Source organism: Wyeomyia smithii, chromosome 2 (assembly GCF_029784165.1).
Source record: "Wyeomyia smithii strain HCP4-BCI-WySm-NY-G18 chromosome 2, ASM2978416v1, whole genome shotgun sequence".
Taxonomy (NCBI): Eukaryota; Metazoa; Arthropoda; class Insecta; order Diptera; family Culicidae; genus Wyeomyia; species Wyeomyia smithii.
In genome coordinates, this window is record NC_073695.1 from 102,303,384 (window position 1) to 102,330,472 (window position 27,089).

Genomic DNA, 27,089 nt, shown 5'->3' on the forward strand with positions numbered 1-27,089 from the left:
TCCTCCAGTTCCATCTCCATGGTCCTACCGCGGCTCATTGCGTGCGGCCTTGTGGGGCTGCCCGCAATGGAGTGTGTTAGCTCCATTTCTTCTGGCAGAGTAAGCTACCGAACCCGGGCCAAATTCTTGAAAGCCACTGCAATTGAAATTTTCGCTCAAGTATCACATTTGAAAACTAATAGAAACAATCTGAAATGAACCCTAAATTAGAGGAAACTACGGATAGTAATAATAATGCGCAATACTGAAACGTAAAATTCAAAGAGTGGGAAACTATTACTCTTCGAACACTGTGAAAATAAGAGGTTCAGAAAAAATAGAAACAAATGGGATTTCAGAGAACCGATAGACTAGAAAAACCAGAATCCTCGTATCACATCGAGAACGACAAGTTTAGAAACTGAGAAAAGAACAGAAAATACATGTATTTGTGGTCAAGTAAATTATTAATTACGTTTCATTTCGATAGTATAATTTAATTAGATCATTTTCCTTCTCAAGAATTGATTCTATTCTACCTACTAACGCGCTTAATAAGATTTTTTTTTCAATTTCTTTGTCATACTTTTCAAGCCGTTCACTTTTTTTTTCTCGAGAAACGAGTTATTTCCATCATCAATCCTTTAAACTGATTCCCCCATAGCATCTAAATTTCTATTACGGATTAACAGCTATACTTTAGAATTTGAACCACGGAACTTTAAAATACGGTTGAAAAACAGTTCGATCTTTAATATGCAATATTTAGTTCATACCAATTGTAAGAGTTTGAAGATCAGAATTTAAATTTAGAGGAAAAAACTGATTTTTCTCAGCGGGAAGAGGGTTGATATTCATATTATTATAATTTTATAAAGCAAACCGGTTCTAGAAAAAATAAAACTAATTTCTTTGATAATTTTGGTAGAATCTTCACTTTAAATAAAACCTTATTCAATGCTTAGTTGAAGAAAGCTTAAAGCGGTAGCCGAAAAACGCATTCACGTTCACTATTATGAAATATGATAGAATTAAATATGACGTGCGAATTCAAAGTAAAGTAAATCTAGACAATACGTAGTCATAAAAAATATAGCGATATTTTTCTGTTTTCGAGCAATTGTGCCGAAGGAAATAAAATAGTTTAATTATAATTAGGTACTTCTAGTACGTCATAGTTTATTCACATTGAAGATATATATTAAATTATTCTATAACAAGTACAAACTTTCACTCTTTATTCGATTTCCAATTTAATTGGGTAGTCTATTTTTAATCAAATTTTCTATCTTCTTTATTCTACCCTTATCCATCAGAGAATCACCCAAAGCGATAATACTAGAACCAGCGCCACTAATTGCGGCTGCCGCTGTCGCTGCTGCCTGCTGTGACTGACTCAACAGAGCATCTCCTGCAGCGCTAGCGACCGTGGCGGTTCCTTCTGTTGTTGTTCCACTTCCCAGTGGCGTTTGTGGGCAAGAGCGCTTGTACAACTCTACCAGCTGTTGCTGTTCAGTTTTTCTTACACTCTTCATTTCCAAGATTTTGTGAAACTCAGTCATGTTGCTCTCGGGTAACATCTTAAGGTACTGTTCGATATACAGTGTTACAGGGTTAATCGGTTGCATTACGACTTTGATAATCATTTCAGCCTTGGCCATCCCCTTAATCACAACCTTGGTATAGCTAGCTGGTGGTTTCCGCTGAACTTGCGAACCAATTGATGGCAAATCCAGCAGTACAGTCTTCAGGCTGTGTGTGTCCAGCAAGAGTTGCTCGCAACCCATAATATTTCCACTGGCTGAGTTGCTAGTTGGTCCATTACCGACTCCTTCGGAGATGCTTGAACTCGATGCGCTTGTCACCATAGATGAAGAAGCACTGGACCCGGCGGTTGTCGGTCGCAGCTTAAACAAAGTGTTGATATATTTTGGAATGAAAGAGTTGACAAATTTGTGGCAAAATTGTGTGTAGTATTTTCGACTGGTAGCTAAGTTGTCCCGAACTACCGGAACAAACTGCTTCAAGTTGGTTACGATCTGATTGACGAATCCGCTTTGATCACCCACATTGCTGATGTTGTGCCAGGCGATTTTTGTCATCAGAGTTAGCGACTGTTCACATCCTGTGTCAAGATCTTGAACCAAAATTTGAATGCAGTTCGATATGATTCGGTGAAATACGTCTTTCTCGTCCGAAAGGTCCACTCGGTTAATGTAGCTTTTCTCGATCTTCTCTTTGAGTTTATCCTCTAGTTGTTGAACCGTTTCCAAACAATATTCTGCGGTGGCCAGCACATAGCATATCTTACGAATATCGTCCAGATTATATCTGCAATATTAGGTTTGGTCGATAAACATTACAAGTTAAATTACTTTAAATGCAGGTATTGGGCAATTCTTAAGAAATTTCAAAGAAACTAATAATGCATCTAAGAAACTAATAATAAGAAGTTACCGTGGTGCTTCTCCTTCCTTCAAAAAATTGTGTATAACCTGTCCGGCTGCTGTGGATAAGTTTTGTAAGTCTTTCGTTAACAATGACATACTGTTGCTGATCGATGATGTTGTCGAATTTGTTTGTTGCAATTTAGGAATCCGAGCTTCTAAAACTTTTGCGGCATACTCGCGTAAGTACTTTTTAAAAATGAGTGTCAAATCATACATCGGCTTTTCGTTACTAAGTTGAGTGCACTGGACCATGCATTTTTTGTAGAACACAAACAATTCCGCACAACTGAAAAAATAAATGTGTAAGTGTAAATTTGTTTTTTTTTCGGGAAAAAAAGTTTACTTTGGAATAATCATCACGTTTCCGTCTTTAGGCACAATCTGCTGCGTATTTTGCTGTGCAAATTGTATAATCAACTCGGCTAAACTTCGATCGACACTGTCTGTATAGATATCTAGATAGGACTTAAAGCATGTCCCTATTAGATCCATGAACGATGTTTTCTCATTAGCTCTTTTGATCAAAATCGTTTCTCCGCCAATTGTTACAGTTCCGTTAAAACGTTTATCCAGTAGTTGTTCAAAGTTTGTTGTTTTTTGTATAGCAAATAATAGCAGTTTAACGTCAATCTCAGTCCGTCTCCGGCTCATTATTTTTGTAAGCTCATCCCGAGTAATTGCACAAAACTGAATGGTTATTTGTTCCGAGACTTCCCAATCAATAGGAAAAATAGTGCCGTACTTTTCTTCAAAATCTAACAAGTGTCGTTTGAGCCAAGCATATCTCTTGTCAATTTTATCGAGCCAAGCAATATCCTGGTTTTCATGGAATAGTTGGATATATTCTTGCAGCTGTAGATCTGAAAATAATTAATTTTAGTAACTCGTGACTAATGTCAACCAAAACAAAATATACCCACTTATATACCACTTCAGAATGTTCTTTTTCACCGGTTTGTCGAGCACAGAAGCAACTTGGCATGCATCTTTCAGCTGTGTAATAGTCATCCGATTTCCGGTGTGGCTTGAATTCGGCGGTGAGAAGAAGTGTTTAAAATCATCCGTAATCTGCGTTGCCAGCTCTGCCTGTATTTGTTGCACCTGCGAAGACAGTACCTGAATCTGGGCTATTTCCGAATACTGCTGAAAATGCTGGTTGACTTCGATTATTGCCTGCAGCGGATTCAGAATTTCTCCATATTGACGGCGCTCCGCTAGATGCTTCAAATTCTCCACCCCTCCAACCAACATGTGCAGATGATTTAATGTTGTGATCGCATAGGTTAAATTATTTTTAGCCGAGTCAAGCTGCTTAATATCCCGTGTAATTTCTTTGACCATATCTTCAGTTTTTTCTGCTCTAGATTTTATATCCGTAATCAACGCAAATAACTGTGTAATAGATTGCTGGGCTTCCTTCAGAGCAGCTCGTCCATTTTCTCCAGTGTTCACCTGACCCCGGACTACACTCCGGATGTTATCATCTATTAAACTTATGTCATATTCCATTTTGGTGATGACATCGTCAATATTAGACAACGACTGCTCGTTTGGAAACAGCTGATTAACGTAATCAGTGGCATCGAAGTCCGGATGGTCCAATGGATCGGAACTTTGGAGTACCTGTTCAATTGCCGCTTGAACCTCATCCGAAAGAACAATCTTGTTAATGTGGTCCTTTTTCACCTCTGGTTCTTCTTCCAGGTTGCTCATGATTAAAACGCAAACGAAGAACTGTTTTCCAGAGCTGGCTTGTATTTAGGAAACACTTTTTTCGTGAATTCACAGTGAATTCTTGATACGACGTCAGCAAAACAAACAACTGTCAAGCTTTCCGAAAAAAAAAATCAACTTTACGTACGCACAAAGTTCAGCTTTAATACTTTCAAACGCTTGCAACGCCCCTCTCAGTCTGGTATATGCAGAGCTGCCAGATTTTATTTTGAAAAATCTGTATGCACCCGTGAAAATATCTGTATTTTTCTGTATTTTGTTCGTGTGCCTACAAGTGCTCTGGTTTGGGGTAACTGGGTTTGGCATCCATAGCATAGCATAGCAGCATAGCATAGCATATTTGATCGCCCGTGTGTTGCCCGCGATTGACCAGAATCAGCTGAAATTGCACAAAGAACCGTCAAAATGGTGCCTAGGAGTAGCAAGCCATTTTCAGTGTACAATTCCTGGTGATTTTTCTTTTCACTGGTCAATAACGTAGCTGGCCACGCCCAATGCAGATCAATAGAGGAAGGGATATCGGGAGTGTTAGTTTAATACTTGTTGCTACTAGAGACCGAGGAATCCTCTGCATCATCCACAAGTATCAAAGGAAGGAATTAGTGTTAGTGGAAAGGAATTGATCTGGATCCATCGAGGTTGATGGTGCGATCTTTTCTACACAAATTCGCGCCCGATATGGATATTTCTCGGTCTCTGCGTAACCGGCCATCAGAAGACGATATAAATAGAACCGCATCACGATCGCTGTATCGGCATATAGGAGAATCGAAGTTTCTAGGTATCATCGGCAACCAATCGTCAACAGTCTGTATCACACCAAACTTCGCGTTTCATCCCGTGAACTATTAAAATTTACCTCGAAACGAATGAATTTCGTAAAACGCACCGCACGCCGAACGCAAACTACTGGTACCAGCTCAAAGAACCGTTAGAGCGAGTAAAAAAACCCACAAGGCACACCAGAGCATTAAACGATGTAATGGTCATTGAGCTCCGAAACCGCTGTATTAAGATAGTTACACTGAGCGCTGTCAAAATAACGTGCGCGAAACTGAGCTGACTTCCCCGAAGTGAACAATAGCGTGCCCACTGCACTCCGGAAACCCCTAGATAAACAAAACTCACCCGGGCCGATGATGCGTTTCACCGGGGCATTATCGACGACCGCTCCATTTTCTCCTACCGACGCATACGCGACACGACGTTTCGCACAAAAGACACCTACTGAATATAAAAACTGACAAAGTTACATGCATTCATAGCCCAAAAACTTAAAAAAATGCAAATAAGCATATTAAACAAAACAGAGTTCCAAGTTTATTATTAAAATGCCACAATAATTGCAATCAAAGTTCAGTTGTCGTGAACTATTTTCACGCCCAAAACGATTTCAACATAATTAAATAAAAGTTACTTATGTATATCAACATTTGTCCAAAAGCTAGGAAAATCATAAAACAAGAACATAGAACTGAATAAAATGTCACCGCCCTGCCAGGACTCACAATTGTAGACGATGCATCAATCGCATGCCGCATTGTCATGCTCGAATGATAAATTTTGAAACTATATTGTAAAACTGCCAATTTTGACCTGTGAGAGTGCACCGTACAATCTGGTTTGTAAATATAAAAAAAAACTCCACCCGCAACCGAAAAGCTACCACACTTTGTGCACCCAACAGATGACATATTTACACTTCTGGCAAAGTCCTAAACCCGCTAAAAACCACTACACACAGAGCCTATGCATTCTTAAAATGTTTGATACAAAAACTTATACTCATCTGTTTTATTTTGGTTATGCCTGTGCCAGCGAAACAAACGCCGACAAACACAGCGCAACACTAATCTCTTCGCTCTCTCGCCAGATATTATTGTTCTCTTCGCTCACACCGCCATGCATTCCATTTTCGCATGTTAATAACGAACCGCTAGTTAGCGCGACGCACAAAGTAGGCACTCACACTCGCGCAACTTAGCTGGCCTTACAATTTTCAATTGCAATTCGAGGAAAAAATACTATTTTCACGCAAAGAACACTGTGTTTTTCACAAAACCTTCACTTTTCTCACTTAGACAAAGCATCACAGATCACAACTTGACACTTTTTAACAAGTTTGGCCACTTAATTCACTTATAAATTAATAACTTAAACAGATAGCTTTCGGGGCACGTATTATTAGTTAGCCGTGATGCCAGCCGCTGGGGGTAACTGGGTTTGGCATCCAACCTTAAACTTCGGCTGGAACCGTAAAAAGGTTGGGTAAAATTCCTGAAAGAAAAGTCAGCCGTGTTAACCGTGTTTTTTTGCTAGAGAAGCAATAGAATCCGGTATTTTTGTTTCAAAGCTTCCCCGCTTAGCCAAATGTCGAATGTCCAGAAAAAATCAAACAAAAGGAATTTCCCGCTTAGTAAATGCCAGACGCCCAGCAGAACTCGAACAACCACGCTCGACGCCTGGGTTAGAATCCCAACGCCGATATAGGTGTCGATGGTTGTGGGGTGGCGTGATTCACCCACAACCAAACCAACTGGTCTAGGTTTAGTCCTAGCCGACACCGGGAGATTTTCTGAGGCGAAAAATCTCTGGGATCACGCGTTCCATCGCATGAGGAAGTAAAGCCGTTGGCACCGGTCCGTTGAACAACGGGTCGTAAGTTAGGGTCCTGGGTGGAGTCGCCTCCACCAGTGGCGGAACCAGATCGACGGAAAATAAGCAAGAATAAAAAAAAATCGATTGCTAAAATTCTGTACAAATCTGTATTAAAAATCAAAATTCTGTATGAATTCTGTATTCTGTATCATTTCTGTATCTTGGTCAAAAAATCTGTATAATACAGAAAAATCTGTATAGTTGGCAGCCCTGGGTATATGAATTAAATGATCCATGTGGAAACGATGGAAACAATCTCTATTCGCCCTGACGGAATTAAATTATCTCCTTCACACACATTGAACTACCCGTATGCGAGTTTTGGGGAAAAATATTAAAATGTTTGCTATCACATTCACTCTTGAAGAAATTCCTATCTTCTGCACTCATAGAGTAAACAAATTGAAGGTGGCAGCACCGTAACTCCGTCAGAGCGAATTCGCTCTATTTTGCTTTCCATCCAATCGAACCGAATATTGGACAACGTCCCACAATAGACCATTTTACGAACTGACAGATGTCACGGATCCTGCTGATATTGATGTTGCTTTTACGTGCGTTATGTCAGCGGTTCCGAGCTTTATGTCAAATTTCATCCATGAATTGAGTTCAGAAACGTCTCGTGAAATGGTCTATTGCCAGTTAACTCATTCACGAATACATACTTTTAGATGAAAACACACGAGATCAAAGTTGGTTTGTACAATGTGCAGTAAGCATTTTAAATGAAATATTACGTCGTGATGAATTTTTGATTGGTAGGCAAAATTTGGGTTGGTAACGAAAGGTCGAAACATATATCATATACGGAAGGCTGAATGCACAAAAGGCTGAAATCCTAAAATGCTGAATGTACGAAAGGCTGAACCATGAAAGGCTCAAATGAATAGCAAATCAAATAGGTGACAAAGTTTCGTATTTTAACAGAGGTTGGTACCACATACATAAGACATACGTAACACTAAGGAAGAAATCTTCCAAAAAAGTTGGTACAAAATGAACTACTCGAAAGTACCAACCTCTGTAAAAAAAAACCTCTGTTTGAGTAGTTTATGGAGGTTGTGTACCTGCGCAGTCTGCATTTGTCTCGTTCCCACTCGAAAAATGCAGCATTGATTTTGTAAACAACTTTTTGACAGTTTCTTAAAGGATTTTGTTATGGGCTCGAGTAGAGCCGCGATGAAGAAAATTCATTCCGTTCATTTTCGTCGAGCAGTTCATACTTGTGTTGGTATCAGCGTTGCCACTAAGTTTTGAATAAAATCTGGCAAAACGAAAATAAAAAGTCTGACAAAAATCTGTCACTCATTTTTGGACAAAACTCCTGGCAGAATTGAAAGTGATGACCTTTTTTTGCTGCTCGTAAAATACTTTTGAGTAGTTCATTTTGTACCAACTTTTTTGGAAGATTTCTTCCTGAGTGTTACGCATGTCTTAAGCAGGTATTAGACGAAGCAAATATTTGCTATTTTTGGTACGATTTTTATTTGCACGAAATAAAATCTGTATTGAAAAATAGCAAATATTTGCTTCGTCTAATACCTGCTTTATGTATGTTGTGATAGCATGTTCATGTAATTGCCACGGGTAGCGCATGATTGGTTGCATTATATTTGCTGGTCATGTTTCGGGTAAAAAGAATTCTGTTTCATATCTGAGCCCTGTTCGCCACCCACACATCTCCCTATATGATAGTAAACAACTACAGTGTAAAGAACTTGCGAATAATTTTCATATTCATTTGTTATTCATTATCATTTTCATCATTTCAGTTATAGCCCGAACTTATTCAAAATCAAACCATGGCAGAAGAACCACTCAAAGATTATTCATGCTACTATCGTGCTTCAAATCTGCAAACAGAGGTAAGGTAATTAATTGCTAAGTTTCAATTATCAACAGAACCTATGCTCTTAGATGCTACCGATTGCAACACGTATAGATGAAATGTTACTGCGGATGGAAGAATTCGAAAACTTACTAGAGTTGATAAAACTGGAATCCACTGTCACTACCCAACAGAACATTCCCCGAATACTACGGCTCAAACCGGAACTGGACGGTCTTTGCGAGAGACTAGATCAACTGGAGAAATTCGTTTCGATGGTTTCGAAGAATTTGGATACCATCGAACGCCATGTGCAAATTGCGGAGGAAGAACTAGATATACCAGACAAAACTATAAACGTGTTGTTAAAATCGTTGAATATTTTCGGTAAATCTAAACAAGCAGAACGACAAACAAATCGAAATTTGACCAATGGAATGTATGAAGCGCCTGTTATTTTCAAAACAGAAGATTATTTTGGTAAACGAAGTACTGCCGAAGAAACGCCAGAAGGTGAAATGGTGGAAAAGTGATTCTCAGTTTCAATATTTTATTATTTATCTAAAGTAGACAATAAATATCCTTATAGAAACTTTTTTGGTCAACACATGTCACAGCTGATGGAACGAAGAAACATATACACTTTCTCAAAGCATGTCAGTAGTATACGACGCAGTTTATTTTATGTTTCTTCCAAATTTAAAAATGGCATTAACACATGTAAGAAGTGTAATTCTGACAATAAACATGTTCGTTTACTTATACTCTGCTTTGAAGTTTTTGTCAAAACTATGTTTTTATACCGTGTTCTTTGGCGATGTGATTTACCAAGGTGATAGTAGATTTGAAAGCCGAACCACAATGAGTACATTCATATGGTTTATCGCCAATATGCACAATTTGATGCTTGCGGAGTGACGATCGATGCCGAAAATGTTTGTTGCACAACTTACAAGTTGCTCCCGGTATGTTTTGATGATAAAATCGATCATGGTCAAGCAAATCATAGTTGGTGCGGAAGGTTTGGCCACATGATGAGCATTGAAATTTCTTTTCGGTAATTTTTTTCTTCTGTCTAATGTTATGACCAGCGTTGTGTTCCCGATTTTCATGCACCTGTAAACTGTACTTGACTTTAAATCCAACTGAACAATAACTGCACTCCAGTGGTCTGTTCGATTTGTCGTGCAAACTGAGGTGACGATTCATAGCGGTTACAAATTTGAAACTTTTATCACATTCAGGACATTTGTGGTTTTCACCAATTGCGTGCCGCTCAGTCAGATGAGCAACCAATTCTTCGCGATCTTCGAGAAGAGAATTGCAAATGTAGCACTTTCGACTAAGTATATCTTTAAACTTGATTTTCATTTTATTTTCAGCAGAAACGCGTTTATGCTTTGGACCCCGTTTGGTTGGTACATTTGGTGGGTGATTAAATTTGATAACGGGAGCAATTTTTTTTCGAAGGCATAATTCAGTTTCTTTTTTTAGGCTTGGCACGATATCACATGTGGGTTCTTCAATGTTTCTGTACTGGCTTTCAAGAGGGTCTTCGGGGCATTCAACTTTGATATCTCCTATTTCAATTTCAAGAGTTTCCGCAGTGAATCCTCCTTCGTTGTTTCGAAAATTATCTTTAATATTGAATATACTGCATTCAGCCGCCACCTCTAAACGACGGTATTCTGTTTCTGTGGTTTTACTGCTTTGAATCCATTTATCCAAAATATCGATATTTTTTTGGCAATCTACACAAACTTCAGAAAGGAAATCGTTTGTCGATAAATGAATATTCAAAACATCTTCTATTGCGCGGGATAGATAGGGCTTCGCTAGTATCTTATCTCTAGAAAGCATCCGAGCGCGATTGTCAAATTTTAAACAAAAACGACAGCACGCTACCTGTATTACCTTTCCGGTTCTACAACCAAACAATAATTATTCGAAATAAAATTCACATTATCATAAAACTAAATACTTATGCAAGAACTTGGACGGTTCCCAGTAGCCTGTTGTTAAACCCTGATTGCCGAAGTGCCAAGAACATATTGCTTCTCGGTGATGAGCAGAAGGATCCAGTCCAGTACCAACCTGAATTGCCTGCGTCCAATGTTTCTTCAGTATTAAGTTTTCCGGGAAAGGAATTAGGCGTTTTTCCAATCCTGCGCAACTTGGAACAGCGCAAACCATCCTGGCTCATTAGTTAGGCTAGGTATCTATTTATCTGATAGTATTCATGTTTATGAGAAATGAAGTAAAATGAACATTCTTATCTTATACACGCGTGACAGTTCTTACACTGCAGTCCAAAAGTACCTACATAGAGATATAAAAATATCACAATATGCGTATTTTTGATGTGGATCACTGCCGCTATTCGCATAACAGTCCTATGTTTTCTTGTTTTTTTTTGCGGATATGGGTCCATTTCGGCATGCTCTACAAGCGTAGCCATTAAAATCGAGGTTGTGGGAATCAAACCTCACTTTTTAATGGCTATTTTCGCAAAATTTACACAGGACTCGCAACTTTTACATAGGACTATTATGCGATTAGCGGCAGATTAGCCCTCATTTGCATGATTTATGTGACCAGAGCCAGAAAAACAAAACATTTTCTCGATTTTGTCGTTTTATTCATTTAGGAATCGGCCATTTTGCATGACGGTTCAATTTATCAAGCAACATGTTTCGATAATTTCAAAAAACTATTTCCCGTATCTTAAGAATTGGGGAAACAAAATTTAGAAATTTTAAATTGTAAAAAACGTAAAGCTATCCGATTGCTTTTCACTTTACCGGTAGTTGAATTCTGCGTAAAATGCATATGTCTACTGTATGAAATTCGTATAAAATCTACGTGAAAATAACAGTGGAAAATATTCACATAACTTTTCCGGTAATTAGGGGAAAGTAGGTAAAGACGGACACTGCGGGTAAGATGGACACTTTTAATATTTCACAAACTAGAATGTATTATGATAGTTGAGTGATGCGAATACCTTCTTTATAGTGTGTTAATGCTTTTGAGTTGCATCATCGGTTTTCAGCAAGCAAACTGTCAAATTTGTAAGTAAAACAAAGAATATTTTCGTGAACGCGCTATTTGATGTAATTTTTATTCCACGAAAAATAGTGAAAAAATCGTTAAACTTACGTGTTTTCATTTGTTCACAATAGTAAAGTGATTAATTAGCCTTTCCTCGGTTTTCTAGTGAAAATCCAGCAAATTTTCGATGTTCCGATGAAGCGCTACGATCGTTTGAAAAATTTACAACCAGGTCGGGCAAGACGGACACACTAAGGTAGGAAAAGATGGACACACGGATTTTCCAAGAATTTTCACATGTAGCATCTGTTGTGTACTACAGATGTTCACAAAGTACACCCGCGAGAGAAACCAGCAGATATGAATCACTTAGCAGTTAGAACAGGCCATATAGACGGAGAATTTTCGCCTTTATCGAAACCCATTCTGTCACACTGTTCACGTGATGTATAGATGGACTCTAATAACGTAGAGTAATGTATGGCCATCACTTAACACATAAATCAAAAGAATACTTAACGTACTACATCTTTCTTGTGAGTGTCCACCTTTACCTTCGTAGTGTCCATCTTACCCACCCCAAGTGTCCGTCTTTCCCAACCATGTCAAAAAACAGCAATTTGTAGTCTTATTTTTGAAGACCCAGAACACATAAAACTTGGAGGAAGTTCACTAATACCAAAAATGATTATGAAAACAAATGACCATAAGTCTCAATTTGTATGACTACTGCGATCTAAATAGCAATACCTAAGTAATAATAATAATTTAGATTAAGCCTTAGGGTGTCCGTCTTTACCTACTTTCCCCTATATCGTGAAAAATATTTTGAGTGATACATTTCTTTACACCACACCATGAAGTTTGCTGGAAAATCTTGAGTAATTTTCGAAAATGATATGCAACAAATAGTTTTGTTAAGTTACAGCATTTTAAACTTTAGATCAACTAACATATTCGATCCAATATTCGATATTACAAAGCATTTATCGTTGCATTTTAGGCATCCTTCTATCTGTCGAATTCCTTTTCGCAACGGTGCTACACCGTCCCGGACCACACTTTGCAGTTTGAGAACGAACAGCCAAACGAAACTATTCTCAACTATCACCTTTTTCGTACGGCATTTGACAACATTTGTTTTTGTTATTGGTGATTTCAAACTACACCTTGTTTTTATTCGGATGTAGTCCGGGACAGAAAAAGTGTAGTGTTGGTGTAATCCGGAAATTGAAAAGAGTAGCTACAGGGCAAAAGTGTAGTCCTCGTGTAGATACACACCCGCATTATCAATAACCATAAAACGTGCCTAACAACTAGTTCGGGATATAGTCACGACTGTATGAGCTATCGTTAAACCTTGGAATATCAACAGTATATGGTATTTGATTATACGGGTATACCAATCAAGCACATATAATTGTTGAAACTATCATAACATTTTTCTCTGTGATGAATAAGGATATGAGTATTTGCTGCCAACTCTGCGCTGACTAGCCCGCCTGTAAGCTCGCCAACAGCAAAATCCTGTCGAATCCTGATTTGGATTCCAACATTTTGGTGATGTGTAGTGAAACCAGCGAAACAATAGAGCTAACGTGCCTGGTGTTGTTTGTAACTGCAACAAAAAGCTGAAAAATACCGTATAAGGGTCTCCACAGTAAGTACTACCACTTATTTACTGCATTTGTCTGTGTTTTTACAATCATACTTTCTTTAGCCATTTCAAAACATGCTCCCAATGAACAACGCACAGGAAGTCCAAAATAAAAGGATTGCGAGCTATGGCAACATGTTCTCGTACTACAGCGAAATGCAGTCCGTTAGATATAATATTACCGGTAACGAACCTTTGTCGCTGACGCCCGCAAATCTTGAAACCTCGTTCAACTTGTGGCCTTCGTTTACAAATTCGAATGAAAGCTCACCTGCTGCTTCACAGTCTTTCATTATCGATGTTGCCGGGATGCAAGAAGAATTGATAAAAACTTGTAGAACACAGGACACGGAACAAATTCGTCAAGATTTCATTCGTAACGGTATCGATAGTGCTGTAAATGGTAAGTCAACCATGAAAGCTCGTCCTGTGTCAGGTATCGGGACCTATAGTTCCGTCTGGCCGAAGAACCCTTTGTCCAATTTGGACAATCAAATCCTACCGGGTTGTTTTACGTTATCAGAATCGACCGAAACACTTCCTTTAGTGGATAATACACACACACGATTTGATCGGTTCAAGCGTAATCACAAGGAGAATGAAGATGTATGTCATGATCTTTTCTATTCTTTTTTTTTTTTTTTGTAATGATATAAGTACTTTTTTTTAAGTATTGCGTATTCTGTTTTAATAACGGAGAAAGTCAGGATACCTACATGGGCCATGCATGTAGAAACGAGAAGGGTCACGTGATGTGTCCTAGGCTGCAGCGTTACATTTGTCCGTACTGTCGGGCAACAGGTGTTTTCGCTCACACAAAGAAGTACTGCCCACAAAAACCTATCATCACGCCGGCAGATTTAGAGAAGATGGTCTCCGGTAAAAGTTCGGCGGCTGGAAATCGAGGCAGAAAGGCTCTTCGATTTTAATGGATTTGTTCTCCGTTATTGTTATTTTATTTTTATTCGTTTTGTTCATGACAATCATGATGTTTTTTTATGAAAAGACTCGACTAAGAAAATCGGATTAAATGCATAAAATGAGATCTGATGGTTCACTGTTTGACGCTTGAATTTTATGCAAGCTATCGATAGATTGTTCTAATTAAGTGCAATGTGAGTGAAAAAAAAGCGTTCGAATTATCATGCTTTTGAATGTTCTACCTAAAATAATTCTGTTTACCAATGTGAAATAATCATTGATTCGATACATATAAGCAAAATAAATGATGAAACTTTTGTTGTTAACAAAACACGCTATTAAATGAATATTTTATCAGTCAAAGGTAAACGATATCTTTATCTACAGAATCAATGTCCGAATGATTACTAAAATGTGCGATAGATGGAAAACATACTGCCTAGATGCTAACAAAAATCAGTGCTAGTTGAATCGGTTCTGGATATTAACAGTTTCTTTGTATATTCTATTTTATTATTTACGCGAAATGTCATGCAATGCACATCGTTATAGCTTGGGGATGAATGAATGTGAGAAGGTAAGACAAAATGAACCCAAAATCTGCTACGCCAATCTGAATGGAAAAGTGAGAGTGATCGGCAGTCAGTGCTAAAAACCTTAACCAGCAACAAAATTTACTCCGGTGATACACTTTGAATATTGCTAAAACGCTAGAAAATTGCTTATCAAATTCGCCGAGTTACCTGCAGAACACATCATCGAATGCTGGCGTTGTCATAGGTGTTAAACACAGCAACAACGCGACGAATGGAAAATCTGAAACAACAGTGGCAACGTAGGAGTAGTGAAAAAATGCAGTTTAGCTGAATTTCTTCTCGGTAAGTAACTATTTGCTTGTTTACAATATTTTGTGAAGTGTATTCTATTAAGACGTGGGAGTCATGGTATTCTAATTTCAACTGGCTTACATGATTTTAAGAGTAAATCATTTATTTATAAGGAGATCCTTTTGTTCGTAAAATTTACCAATCGATTCCACTCTCGTAGTTTGAAAAAAATTTGAAACTTTTTGCACAATTGTGAAAAAATATTAAATTCAGAATCTTGTTACAATGGTAAACTTATAGTGTTTAGTAAAAACAGTCATTTTTATTCGTTGCTAGACTTATATCAGCAATTACCGCGATAAGCGGTTTGTTGGGGATGATAAAGGTGAAGCAAACATTGTATCTATCGCTACCATATGGCTCAGCGTGAAGCTGATTTTACACTTCTATCGAATGATAACACCGCGCTAGTTGAAACGTGTTCAAAATCTGAGTCACTAGATCTTGTTTATACAACTCTTTTTCGAAACAGCTGAAACTCTGGGATCTGATCGATTGCAAGCACGCAGTAAAGTTTAAGGTGCTTTTCTGTGATCTCGCTTCTATTAATCATCCGTAATTTGATTACATGCTTGCTTGGAAGTGATAAATACCGGTGTAAATAATAGTAAAGTTGGTTCGACAATGCTCGCTAAAGAAGTATAAAAATAGACTTCGATACTGAACGGAATCTGCTGCGATATACCTACACCATAATAGAAGTTGTTGATGTTGATATCGACAATTAAACACATACCTAATTAAAAAATCCTTATGTTTATCGTTCAAAGAATTTTGAAAGTAGCCATTAAGGCAATAACATAGTTTTACAGCACCGGGTTTCGAGGTGAAAATTGACAAGTTGTGTTTTACTGTTCAAAACTACATTGGCCATTTTATCGTTGATGTTAAACTTCAACTGCGTTCGGAAACTAAATTTGATGTTGTAGGCTGAAGTTAAGATATTTATTTAACAGTGACAAAACAAAAAAATAAAATATATCTTTTTCCACAGAAAAAAATGTTATTTCATGTCTAAGCTCTATGCGGACACATAGTAGAGCTTCTGAAACGTAACAAGAAACAATTCCAGAAAATCTATCAACCACAGCCAAGTGCCATTACACATTCCCAGAGTATAAAAAATCAATTCAGCCGCAGGCCGATTCCATATCATTTAGACCAATATCAATAGCAAGAAACATTTTTGCTGCTATGACCAACATCAAGTATGAACGCGTTAAACAAACGGTTGATCATGAACCACAGAATGAGGAAATCGAACTGGAAAGTGAGACTCAAATGAGGAACCATACCGCTTCGAAAGGACATCATCCGTACGTAGCGACCAGCCGTGATACAGTGGCCAGAACAATGGGCGTGAAGAAGAAGAGTTTTGCCAACACGATCATCGTTACATTATTCCTAATAATGTGCTACTTTACGCTCTCTATAGGACTAACGTTCTATCAGCGGCTTTTGCTGCAGGAGTTCAAATTTCCCCTGAGTGTTGTAGTTTACCATCTTTGCATCAAGCTAGTCATGTCCGCAGTGGTTCGTGCGATATACCGATGTGTCACTAAGAAACCTCGTATAGTGCTGGATTGGAGAACGTCGATTCGAAAGATTTTACCCACCGGCCTGGCCAGTGGTATCGACATAGGGTTTTCCAATTGGGGCCTGGAACTAGTGCAAATATCTTTGTAAGTTGCTCAGCTATCTGTTCAGCTTTTTTGAAAATAATTATTCTTATTTCATGCAGATATACAATGACCAAATCAACCACGATTGTGTTTATCCTGATATTTGCTATTCTATTGAAGCTGGAAAAAAAGGTTAGATGTTACGATAACTCTCGTATGTTCAAATAACAATTATTTTATTCAGAGCTGGTCCTTGGGGGCCATCGTAGTGATGATCTCGGGCGGCCTATTTATGTTCACGTACAAATCGACCCACTTTGACGCCCTCGGGTTTTCCTTTCTACTGTTCGCTTCGCTGTCTAGTGGAATTCGCTGGACCTTTGCCCAGTTAATTATGCAAAAGTCCAAACTAGGCTTACACAACCCTATCGATATGATGTTTCACATGCAACCGTGGATGATTTTAGCGATACTACCATTTACCATAGGTTTCGAGGGTATGATATTCAGATTTAGTAATCCGATACTGTTTTAACCGGTAGTTTGCAAACTATTTTCAGGGCAACGCGTTTTGGATGGTTTAGACAAGCTTCTTCAAACTCCCTCTGCCATTATATTGGACATGTGGCTTCGAATTTCTGTGGGAGCATTTATTGCATTTGTGATGGAAGTTAGTGAATTTTTGGTTTTGACAAACACTTCCAGTTTGACGTTGTCCATAGCTGGAATATTTAAGGTTTGTTCATAGCGCCTGTGGGAGAAGTGATTCATAGAATATGATGTTTCTATTTTTACACAGGAAATCTGCCAGCTGGTTTTGGCAGTAGAAGTATATGGTGACCAACTTAGCTTGTTAAACGTCCTGGGTCTGGTCATGTGCCTCGGAGGTATCTGCTGTCACGTGGTGCACAAATTTTGGACATATACAGAGGAGCAAAAGACGGTTGATGGATCCGCAAATTATGACGATGAAGAGGATGATAGCGGCTTAGTTACTAAAAATGGACTAGCTCCAAAATACAATCCGAGTTTCGACATGGTAACTGCTCGCTTCAAAACTGGTGCACAGCACAGACCGTTGTTGGAGAATGAGAGTCGTGACGCTGAAGGGTCCGACCATCTGGTAGTCAATAATAGGAACTACATTTCCGACGATAGTGATCAGGGTGATAATGAAGCTCAGGACGTGCTGTTTGATATATTAAAACGACGTGAGCGATAATCGTCAAATTTTCCCATAGAATGCTGTGGTTTCGTTGTATTAATAAGTTACATATTTTACATAGTACGCTTATCGACATCACTCTGAAACACCGCATTAGCCAGTGATAATCTGCATTTACAGGATGCGAACTGAACGTGCTAATTCCATCTTTTGTTACAGGGTATACATTTTTACTGTTTAAAGTCATCTCTTTATAGAAAAACAGACGTTGGATGCCTGGTATTTTTTATCAGGTACATAACAAATCGTACTAAGCTAACCTACTTTCTCGATGTTATATATTAAACAAGATATCGTACCCAGCAAGGCATTTTTATTGATACCAGTACGTATGATGAACGAATTGATAAATGTTAACAACCTTACCCAGCATAGCCGGTAATTTTGCGGCAGAAAATAACTTGCTAATATAACCTGGTTAATGTAAAGTCGTGATAAATATCTACTTAGATTAATTTAAAGTTCGTCACACCACTTCGCCATTCTGTTGTTTACCAGTACTGTTCCGTATAACATACCTTCCCACTTTCTTGTTGATACTGTAGAGCGTCTTCAGGATTCTAGATTATGTGCGGATTACCTACAATATTGTAAATGTAACAAAATAGTGAAATAAACTAGAGATATATGGTGATTATTATAATTCTAATTTTTTACGGTCAAACACTACCCTGTCATCCGTTTGTTTTGTACACTAGTAGCGCAGCTTTTGGATTATGTATGATTATGTAACGTAACGAACGTTTTCCAGATTTTAGAGTGATACAAACATGAGAAGGAAAACACCATACTTGTATCTATACGCTTTGCACGCAATCGACATTTCATACAGGAATTTTAACACTGTTGCTATTTTAAGTTTAGTAAAGCGGGCAATGTATGTAGTTTCGCGGGAATGCGAAGATGAACGGGAATAGAAGGTGTGACTAGAATTAGAAAAAAAATTTCCCTCGTACAGACTGTTGCTATTCTTTGATGTGCCGCGGGAATGATGAATAGATTTGAATGCAGGAGGCGATAATTAGAAGCTGATAGTGAGCAGTACAGATGTATTGTATTTCATATTCATATCGGGCTATTCGGAGATGATTGCATAAAAAAGGAGTATTTTAAAAATTTCCTTTAATTTCCTTTCTCAATCTGAGTATCACGACTAGATCACATATTTTGCATCTCTTTAATCTGTAATTTTAGCTGATCAATCTGAAATTTGCAGTAATATAAACGTAAACGCAAAATTGATTGAAAAATTGATTACCTTTTCCAAATGCTTCTGTTGAACTGAAGCTTTCGCAGATTTTCGGTAGCCATCACTTCCCACAATGCTAAGCAGTTTATCCAGCTCAGATATTAGCTTGACGAGTTTCTTATTTCTACTCGCCACTGCTTTGAGCACTTGTGAATCTGTCACAATACCGAAATTACACTCATGAGTAGCGGATGACTGACATGTGAAAGTGGTATTAGCGAAAGAGTCCTCAGCAGTGTGAAGAATCACCCCATTGCATTGTGTCAATTGTTCAATATTTTTTATATGTAGCTGAAATAGGTTACTCAAACTTTCCGATTTAGGCAGCAAATGCAAAACTGGGTTATGCTTGCGAGCAACCGGTGGACAACACTCGTTTTTGGCTTGGCGTATGCTTTGACAAATTTCTAATAACTGCTCGATTGCTGTCTCCAATGCTGGGTCTGTCCATTCCCTGTAGTTAATTCGGAGATCTGGCACCACAGGTAAATGAGATAGTAGTTCCGCAGCCAAAAATGGAGTGAATATTTTTAAATTATGTAAACCGATTACCAGACAATGTTGCAGCACTAAGCAGTGATTTGTGGCAATGGATGCATTGTCGGATGACATATGTGCTTTAGTGGACTCCTATTAAAAAAAATTCATATTCATATTTTATGCACAAGTATGTAATACCAATCACTTACCAAGTAGACATCACAAAAATTATTATGAAAAAATACTTTCCAAGCTGCAGTGACCAAATGAAAATTGAAACCTTCCATTGCTTTTTGTGTCGTTTCGATGGTGCTACTGAGTCGACTCAAAATCCATCTATCCATCTCTGTTAACTCATCCTTGCTTAAGTGACCACTAGGCACAACCGAGAAACGATCGATGCAACCCAAAGTATAACGCGTAGCCTGCCATATCTTGTTGAAAAATAATTTATTCGTATGGCACTCCTGAACGTTGAAATTTATAAAATGATTTTTCACGTTAGATGAACACAACGTAAAGCGTAGTGCATCCGTTCCGCACTCCGGAATACCATCGGAAAACATTTTACGCTGACCGGATAGAGATTTCTTCAATTCCGCCGATGATAGAATGCCCTGTTGATGTAAAGATTCAGCTTCTTTATTTAGCTGCTGCAATGAAGCGCCCTTAATAACATGTTCCGGTTTAATTACATTTCCTAAACTTTTGGACATTTTTCGGCCGAACTCATCACAAATTATACCATGCAATAATACCTTGTTGAACGGTAACCGTCCTGTTAGTTGTTGACCCAGCATAACCATACGTGCTACCCAAAAGAATAGTATATCGTGACCGGTTTCCATTAGATCCAACGGATAGTACCGCCTTAGTTTGGTGGTATCCTCAGGCCACCCGAGGGAAGAAAAAGGAAGCAGCGACGAAGAGAACCACGTATCTAATACATCCGTATCCTGCGCAACTTTGCATTCTGCAGAATCATGCATGGCTTGAGCTTTCTGCTGAGCTTCTTCCAGCGATCTAGCGGCGATCCAAGATGAGGTTTGGCCATATTGCACTTCATAAGCTGGTATCTGATGACCCCACCATAGCTGTCTGGAAATACACCAGTCGTGACAATTATCTAACCAACGAAACCATTCATTCTCAAAAACTTTTGGAATTATGCACAATTCCCCAGTTTCAACTGCATGTTTAGCTTTCTGAGCCATATTTTGACAGCGAACAAACCACTGAGGTTTCAATAAAAACTCAACTATATCTTTTGACCTCGAACAAATTGGTAACACCATTGAATGGGGTCTCGTTCCTCTTAGTAGTGATTCATTAGCAAGGAAGTTTAACATTTTTGCGCGCGCATTATACCTAGGAAGCTCCGAAAATAAACCAAAATTTTGCTCGATATTTCCTTTACTAGTTATAACGTTTACAATTGGTAACTGATATTTTAGCGCCATGTCATAATCATACCGGTCATGGGCTGGTGTGATTTTAACTGCACCGGTTCCAAACTCTGGATCAACACTTTCGTCAAAGATTAACGGAATTTCTTCCTGACGTACTGGGTGCCATAACATAATAGACCTGCCCTTCAAGTGGCTGTACCGTCCGTCCATTGGATTAACAGCCACAGCCACATCTCCGAGTAGGGTTTCCGGTCTGGTCGTCGAAACTATAATCTCCTCCTGTGTACCTCGAATTTTATATGCTACATCAACCATTTCCCCGAATATTACTTTCTCGCGATATCCAGGCACTTCTATCGCAGTTGGTCCATTGATTTCCAAATTGTCAACCTCTATATCGGAAATAGCGGATTCCAAGGCGCAGGACCAATTGACCAATGATTTATCTCGGTAGATTAAGTTCGCCTCAAATAACCGAATAAACGCTTCTTTTACGGCTCTTGACTGGTGCTCATCCATCGTGAAATATTCGTGTTCCCAGTTCATGTGAGCTCCCAATTCATTAAGGTTTCGTTTGATACCTGTTGCTTTTTCGTCCTTCCAGTTCCAAACTTCTCGGAGAAATTTATCCTTGCCCAAGTCGTATCTGCTAAGCTTTTTTGCCTTCTGCAGATTCTTCTCAACGACAACTTGAGTAGCAATGCCTGCATGATCCATACCCGGCAGCCATAAACATTGAAGGTCATGCTTTTCATTCCAGCGTATCAAAGCGTCTTGAATAGTACAAGTAAGTGCGTGACCTAAGTGCAACTCCCCGGTAATGTTAGGTGGGGGTAGAAGCATGCTAAAGCGTTTTTCATTGCTAGGTTGCCGCTGATTTTTTCCAACATTACGATTATTGGATTCTACTAGCGCTGGTTTATAGCCAACATCCAGACCTTTACAAATGGAAACACAGAAATGCTTCAATGAATATTAAATTATGTATTACATACATAATATCGCAATTGTTTACTTACTTAACTATATCTGTAGGTCCACTGAAACCGATAAAAACGTAACCTTACCTCGTTTGCTATAAGAGTGGATTGTTGACAAAACTGTACTCCGTGCAAGGACGCATGATGAATTGTAGAGGCATGAATTTAAATAATTTGGCTTCAAGTTCTGAAGCATATCTAACTCTTTATATATTGTATATTCGTATCCGATAATTATGTTTTTATATCCGAACTAAAAATGAAATATTTCGTCGAAACGAAATAATTCAGCACTGTGCAGCGCGTTCAAAATAGATATATTGTGATTTCAGAAAAAAATTAGAATTTTGCGCTCTAACTGACAACCGCAACTGACAACCGAAATTACAATCTCAGACAGCACCGATAAAAATGCGACTCATGGACTTGTTTGTCAAAGCGTATGCACTCTTATTTTCTTCAATTGAAATTGAATAGCATTGAAGCCGCCTTGATTCCTTGCCCTCGACTATGCAGCAGAGCCGCATTGATATGGTTTGCAATCAGAATGTTCTACGAATAAACTAGTTATAATCCATTATTTGATATTGCTTAAACAGTATGCAATATAATACAGTTTTCATTGACTGGTGAATGACCGCCAGTTAAAACCTCAACAAAAAAATGTGTCGAGGAGATATATGGGAAAAAGACCTCTGAATTTCGTTCAGAGATTTGGAGGTACGGCTCAAGAGTTTCGTCTTCTCGAAAGAAGTCACTATTCTAATTTTCAGCACAATCGGACTTCGGGAAGTCGTGCGGGTAAAATTATACTTTTTTATCAATAAAAAAATGTTCGATAAAAAAAATTGTGATGCCAAATTCCTTAGAGATGCAATAAACGTTAAAATCTAGGGTTTTTTTTTGTAAGATTTGGACCACTGCGACCATTATTTTGACCTTTTGTGGTAAAAAAAATATTTATATATTTTTCAGCTGGGAAACTCTCTCAGCTTTAATTTATTTTTACCATTGAGGACATTTTTCGAAAAACCGAAGCTTCTGAGCCCTACCGCTAAACGAAATTCGAAGGCCTAGTTTCCCCATAACTTCTGTTGGTTCCAGCTTGAGAATTTCTATGCTTCAGAAAGTCTTTTCTTTTTTTTTTGAAAATTTGTTTCCTGAGTTAACATAGATGTTTTCCAGTACCGCAAAAGTGTACAGTGCATCGTTTCTATGTCTGCCTCCTGCATCTTCAAAATTGAGCTTTATAGACATAGTTGTCCCACGACTTTTATTTTATATATCATGGCATTGTTGTGATAAATACATCAAATCGCCAAAAGCATGCGAACTTTAACAAACCCGTACCCGATGTTGTCGTATCATATTCACTAACCGATCTAAAAACAGGCGAAATGGTGCCCATCGCTGATGGCAATAAATCGTACATGCCTTTGATGATGAATATGATATTCTTTGCTCGATCAAGACAAACGAAAACCTAAGAAACCAATAAAAAGACTCTATTTTTCGAACTGAATTTCTATTTTTAACAACGGCTTTTTCCCGTTAACACGCAAGTTCATTAAGCAGACAGTATATGAAGCAGAGAGAACGAAAATTAAGTGAACTGGAAATATATCATATTTCCAGTTCGCTTAATTTTCGTTCTCTCTACTTCATATACTGTCTGCTTAATGAAAAAGACTCAAATTAACTAATGAGGTGTAGAGAATAAAACTTATTCGGATATTTTTGTATTTCAATTACGAACATTTAACTATCCCCAGTTGAACGTGTATCGAGTGCTATTCCTTACAGCACTTTTTTACCAGTGTTTGAGATGACTGTCAGCTGCGGGTGTTGCTTCTTCTTTTTCTTAAAAATACCCTGCATTCTGTTTTTTTGTGTTGAAAGACAATACTCAAAGGGAGAGATGTGCGATGAGAATACCCCTCTGCTACCAACGGAATCTGAACAGGTACGGACAATGGCTTACAGGGCCTCTGCTTGTTGACATGGATTTTTAAAATAATGCAAAAATTTTGTTCGGCAGATTTTCTACACATTTTTTACAAGTTTTGACCATTTTTGGCTAGAAATGCCTTCCGCCATTTTTTGTCTACCGAAAATATGTCGTTGATATGATGGGACCACGGTGGGTTCGAAACACTGGCGTAGCTTCTAAGAGTATAATCTCAACCAATTTTTTAAAATGGGTAGAATTAGTGCAATTGAAAACAAACGTGCCAGCTCTCACAATTTTGATAACAAGATGATTCCACTGCAACCTGGTGGCAGCGTTGCCAGGTCATTTTTGCAAAAATCTGGAAAAGGCAAAATAAAAATCTGGAAAAAATCTGGCAGTCATTTCGTGGGGTGAAAGGTAAATTTTTCGAATAAAAGTCTTGGGGTACGCAAAATTTGAGGTGACAAATTGCAAAATTTCGCGCCAAAATTGAAGTTGCGGAACAGAGAAAATAAAATCTGGATAAAATCTGGATCATCCATGAAAAATCTGGATAATTGGACATCAAAGCTGTCTACCTGGATACATGTTCAAAAATCTGGATAATCCAGCTAAATCTGGATACCTGGCAACGCTGCCTGGTGGGGGTGACACCCAGGGGGAAAGGAACCATTCAAATATTACATAACGCGGAATTTGGTAATTTTAAATACCCACCCACCCCCATGTAACGCAACTTTACATGTTTGCCACATGCAATATAACGCTTCGCTGAATACCCCCCCACCCCTGAGCGCGTTATGTATTATTTGAATGATCCCAAAGGGGCGACCAAATTTTCCCCACCCGGTCACGCTACGGCACTGATTTGGAAAGAAAGCGGGACCGAAATATGCCACATTCACGCCCATTGCAATAGCATAGGCGCATCAAAGGCCTGCACACTTAATTTATCTCGGTAAACTTTCCAACAGCTGATCAAGCTCGGCGAAGTTTTTAACAAATATCAGCAATATATTTCGACGAACATTCAGCCAATATATCGATCTACCGTAAACCAGCATGTATAGACATTCTGTTCGCCGAAGTTTTTGAAAATCCTGCCGAAATCTTGTAGAACATTTCGCTGAATTATCAATTATTGAGCTCTCGGCAATAAAATCTAAGTGTGTGGGTAAGCCCTTCGGTGTTGAGTCGCAAACAAAAATAACCTTGCATTTTCCGGTGTTTTTCTTTTTACTTTTCTTCTCGAATCAAAATGGGAAACGGTCATGAAAAATCATTCGGCACTTACCGTTTTATGTGACATTTACCATAATGGTCAGCGCTTTGTCGCCTCTTTATCGGTCCACAAAATCAATAACAATAAGCGGATGATAATCCATATAGTTTAACAATACCACATACAGTCGAGACTATATCCCAAACTAGTTATTTGGTAGGCACGTTTTATGGTTATTGATTATGCGGGGGGGCTTCAAAAATTTTACTCAGCAAGCGCACATCCGTTTCCTCCGTATGCACAATTAATCCGCACCACGCTCCCAGGTTACGCGATACCACTGGATATCAGAGATGCCAGATGTTTTTGAAAAATGTCTGCAAAAAATTATCCGTGAATCGAAAAAAAATTCGCTCGCGCTGGCAAAAGACTGCAAAAAAAGCACACGTTCTGAGAAAATCTGCGTCAATATAAGGAGACTCTGGCAAAAATCTGCAGAAACTATGGAAAATCTGCAAATATCTGCAAATTAATAAAAATCTGCACAAGGACTCTAAAAATCTGCGTTTTGCAGACAAATCTGCACATCTGGTATCCCTGCTGAAAATAATCCTCTGACTATTATGTATTATATACTGCCAGAATTAGGCTTCCGTACAAAAACAAACGAGCTAAATCTTTCTAGCTGTGACTACAGAGTTCACTGAAACTTGGCTGCAGTCTGACCAGTGGTTTGAAATTATCATCCAACTACAGCTTTTTTTTCTAGTTTGATGAATGGTTGAGAAACTATGTCTCATATCCGCCAATAACCTTTGTGTTTTTCATGTCTTTGTGACGCCTTGTCGTTATAGTGTGATTCGAGCCATGTTAGGAAATTGTAAAATTTCTTTCAATTTACCAGTGTGAAGTTCGTTTGTATTGTTGTTTAGTAGGTTTTGTATATTTTCGTAGCTGTCCCAATCAAAATGATTCCTTATATGTGTGTATTTGATGCATCGGAGTAGTGCGTGTTCTGTAGTATTATTTTCGTTGCACAATTCGCATTCTTTTTCACATTCACCAATAGTGAGAGTAGTCATGCCCTGCTATAACTCTGTTTAACAATCTAGTTTCTATTGCGTTAAAATTCGTGTGCCAAAACCAAGGTTTTCGGTGAAAGTGGTCAAATAATTTGAAAAACTTTTGTCCTTTGTTTTTTTCCAGTGTTAGTTTTCTGTACCACACATCTGTAGCTTCATAGAGTTGTTGTTTTAACTTTCGTATCATATCTTGCCATAGTACACGGTAAGAGTCGAAAACCCATTAATGGGTACTTTTTCAACCATTTCACCAAAAAGTGAGCCAACCCATTTAGTGGGTAAACTCGATTTACCCATTAACGGGTAAACCGATTAAACGTCAAAAACTGGGTACAAAATCACTCATTTTGAGAAATGAATTTTCTCAAGGAAATGGGTGAAATTTTACCCATTATTAAATAAACGGAAACTTTGTGATTATTACTCAAAAAAATTAAAAGAAGTGGAAGTGAAATGAATTATTTTCAATTATTTGCAGAAATGAATCTTATTTACGAAAACAGCAGTATTTTATCTGCTATCATCAATTGTCAGAATCGCTATTCTCTGCAACAAAGCCAATACCAAACAGATAGTGAACATTCTAGACCTAATATAAAAAAATCTCACATTGTAATATTCAATACTTGATATAACATACTGTTTACCTTGCAATTTCTTAAACGACGCAGTATCGAATCTCTTTTAAAGTCCTTCCATGGCAA

At 38.2% G+C, this 27,089-nt stretch overlaps 6 protein-coding genes across 8 annotated transcripts; 3 read left to right on the forward strand and 3 right to left on the reverse strand.

The window, feature by feature from the left end:
- Positions 1–1,122: 1,122 nt before the first annotated feature.
- On the reverse strand, positions 1,123–4,267 carry LOC129724023 (vacuolar protein sorting-associated protein 53 homolog). The gene is made up of 4 exons (XM_055678611.1): positions 3,350–4,267; positions 2,773–3,289; positions 2,437–2,715; positions 1,123–2,310 (listed from the first exon to the last, which is right to left on the reverse strand). The coding sequence occupies exons 1-4, from the start codon at positions 4,140–4,142 to the stop codon at positions 1,233–1,235; spliced, it is 2,667 nt and encodes an 888-aa protein (XP_055534586.1). The 5' UTR covers positions 4,143–4,267; the 3' UTR covers positions 1,123–1,232.
- Positions 4,268–8,413: 4,146 nt separating this feature from the next.
- On the forward strand, positions 8,414–9,413 carry LOC129724028 (biogenesis of lysosome-related organelles complex 1 subunit 4). Of its 2 annotated transcripts, XM_055678618.1 has the most exons (3): positions 8,414–8,530; positions 8,594–8,686; positions 8,739–9,413. In XM_055678618.1, exons 2-3 carry the CDS (start codon positions 8,624–8,626, stop codon positions 9,180–9,182), a joined length of 507 nt encoding a protein of 168 aa, XP_055534593.1. In that variant the 5' UTR covers positions 8,414–8,530; positions 8,594–8,623; the 3' UTR covers positions 9,183–9,413. The 2 variants fall into 2 exon arrangements, with proteins under 2 accessions (XP_055534593.1, XP_055534594.1); XM_055678619.1 differs by lacking the exon at positions 8,414–8,530 and having other exon boundaries at positions 8,537–8,686.
- On the reverse strand, positions 9,307–10,918 carry LOC129724026 (gastrula zinc finger protein XlCGF53.1-like). Its single transcript, XM_055678616.1, has 2 exons — positions 10,631–10,918; positions 9,307–10,573 (listed from the first exon to the last, which is right to left on the reverse strand). The coding sequence occupies exons 1-2, from the start codon at positions 10,840–10,842 to the stop codon at positions 9,439–9,441; spliced, it is 1,347 nt and encodes a 448-aa protein (XP_055534591.1). The 5' UTR covers positions 10,843–10,918; the 3' UTR covers positions 9,307–9,438.
- A 2,290-nt stretch (positions 10,919–13,208) lies between these two features.
- LOC129724027 (uncharacterized) lies at positions 13,209–15,156 on the forward strand. Its single transcript, XM_055678617.1, has 3 exons — positions 13,209–13,360; positions 13,421–13,963; positions 14,029–15,156. Exons 2-3 carry the CDS (start codon positions 13,433–13,435, stop codon positions 14,284–14,286), a joined length of 789 nt encoding a protein of 262 aa, XP_055534592.1. The 5' UTR covers positions 13,209–13,360; positions 13,421–13,432; the 3' UTR covers positions 14,287–15,156.
- LOC129724024 (solute carrier family 35 member C2) lies at positions 14,908–18,655 on the forward strand. The gene is made up of 6 exons (XM_055678612.1): positions 14,908–15,156; positions 16,160–16,847; positions 16,907–16,979; positions 17,032–17,284; positions 17,348–17,523; positions 17,587–18,655. Exons 2-6 carry the CDS (start codon positions 16,360–16,362, stop codon positions 18,007–18,009), a joined length of 1,413 nt encoding a protein of 470 aa, XP_055534587.1. The 5' UTR covers positions 14,908–15,156; positions 16,160–16,359; the 3' UTR covers positions 18,010–18,655.
- A 462-nt stretch (positions 18,656–19,117) lies between these two features.
- LOC129724021 (valine--tRNA ligase) lies at positions 19,118–22,443 on the reverse strand. Of its 2 annotated transcripts, none has more exons than XM_055678602.1 (4): positions 22,218–22,443; positions 19,951–22,088; positions 19,271–19,891; positions 19,118–19,215 (listed from the first exon to the last, which is right to left on the reverse strand). In XM_055678602.1, exons 1-4 carry the CDS (start codon positions 22,324–22,326, stop codon positions 19,171–19,173), a joined length of 2,913 nt encoding a protein of 970 aa, XP_055534577.1. In that variant the 5' UTR covers positions 22,327–22,443; the 3' UTR covers positions 19,118–19,170. The 2 variants fall into 2 exon arrangements, with proteins under 2 accessions (XP_055534577.1, XP_055534579.1); XM_055678604.1 differs by having other exon boundaries at positions 22,170–22,350.
- Positions 22,444–27,089: the final 4,646 nt, after the last annotated feature.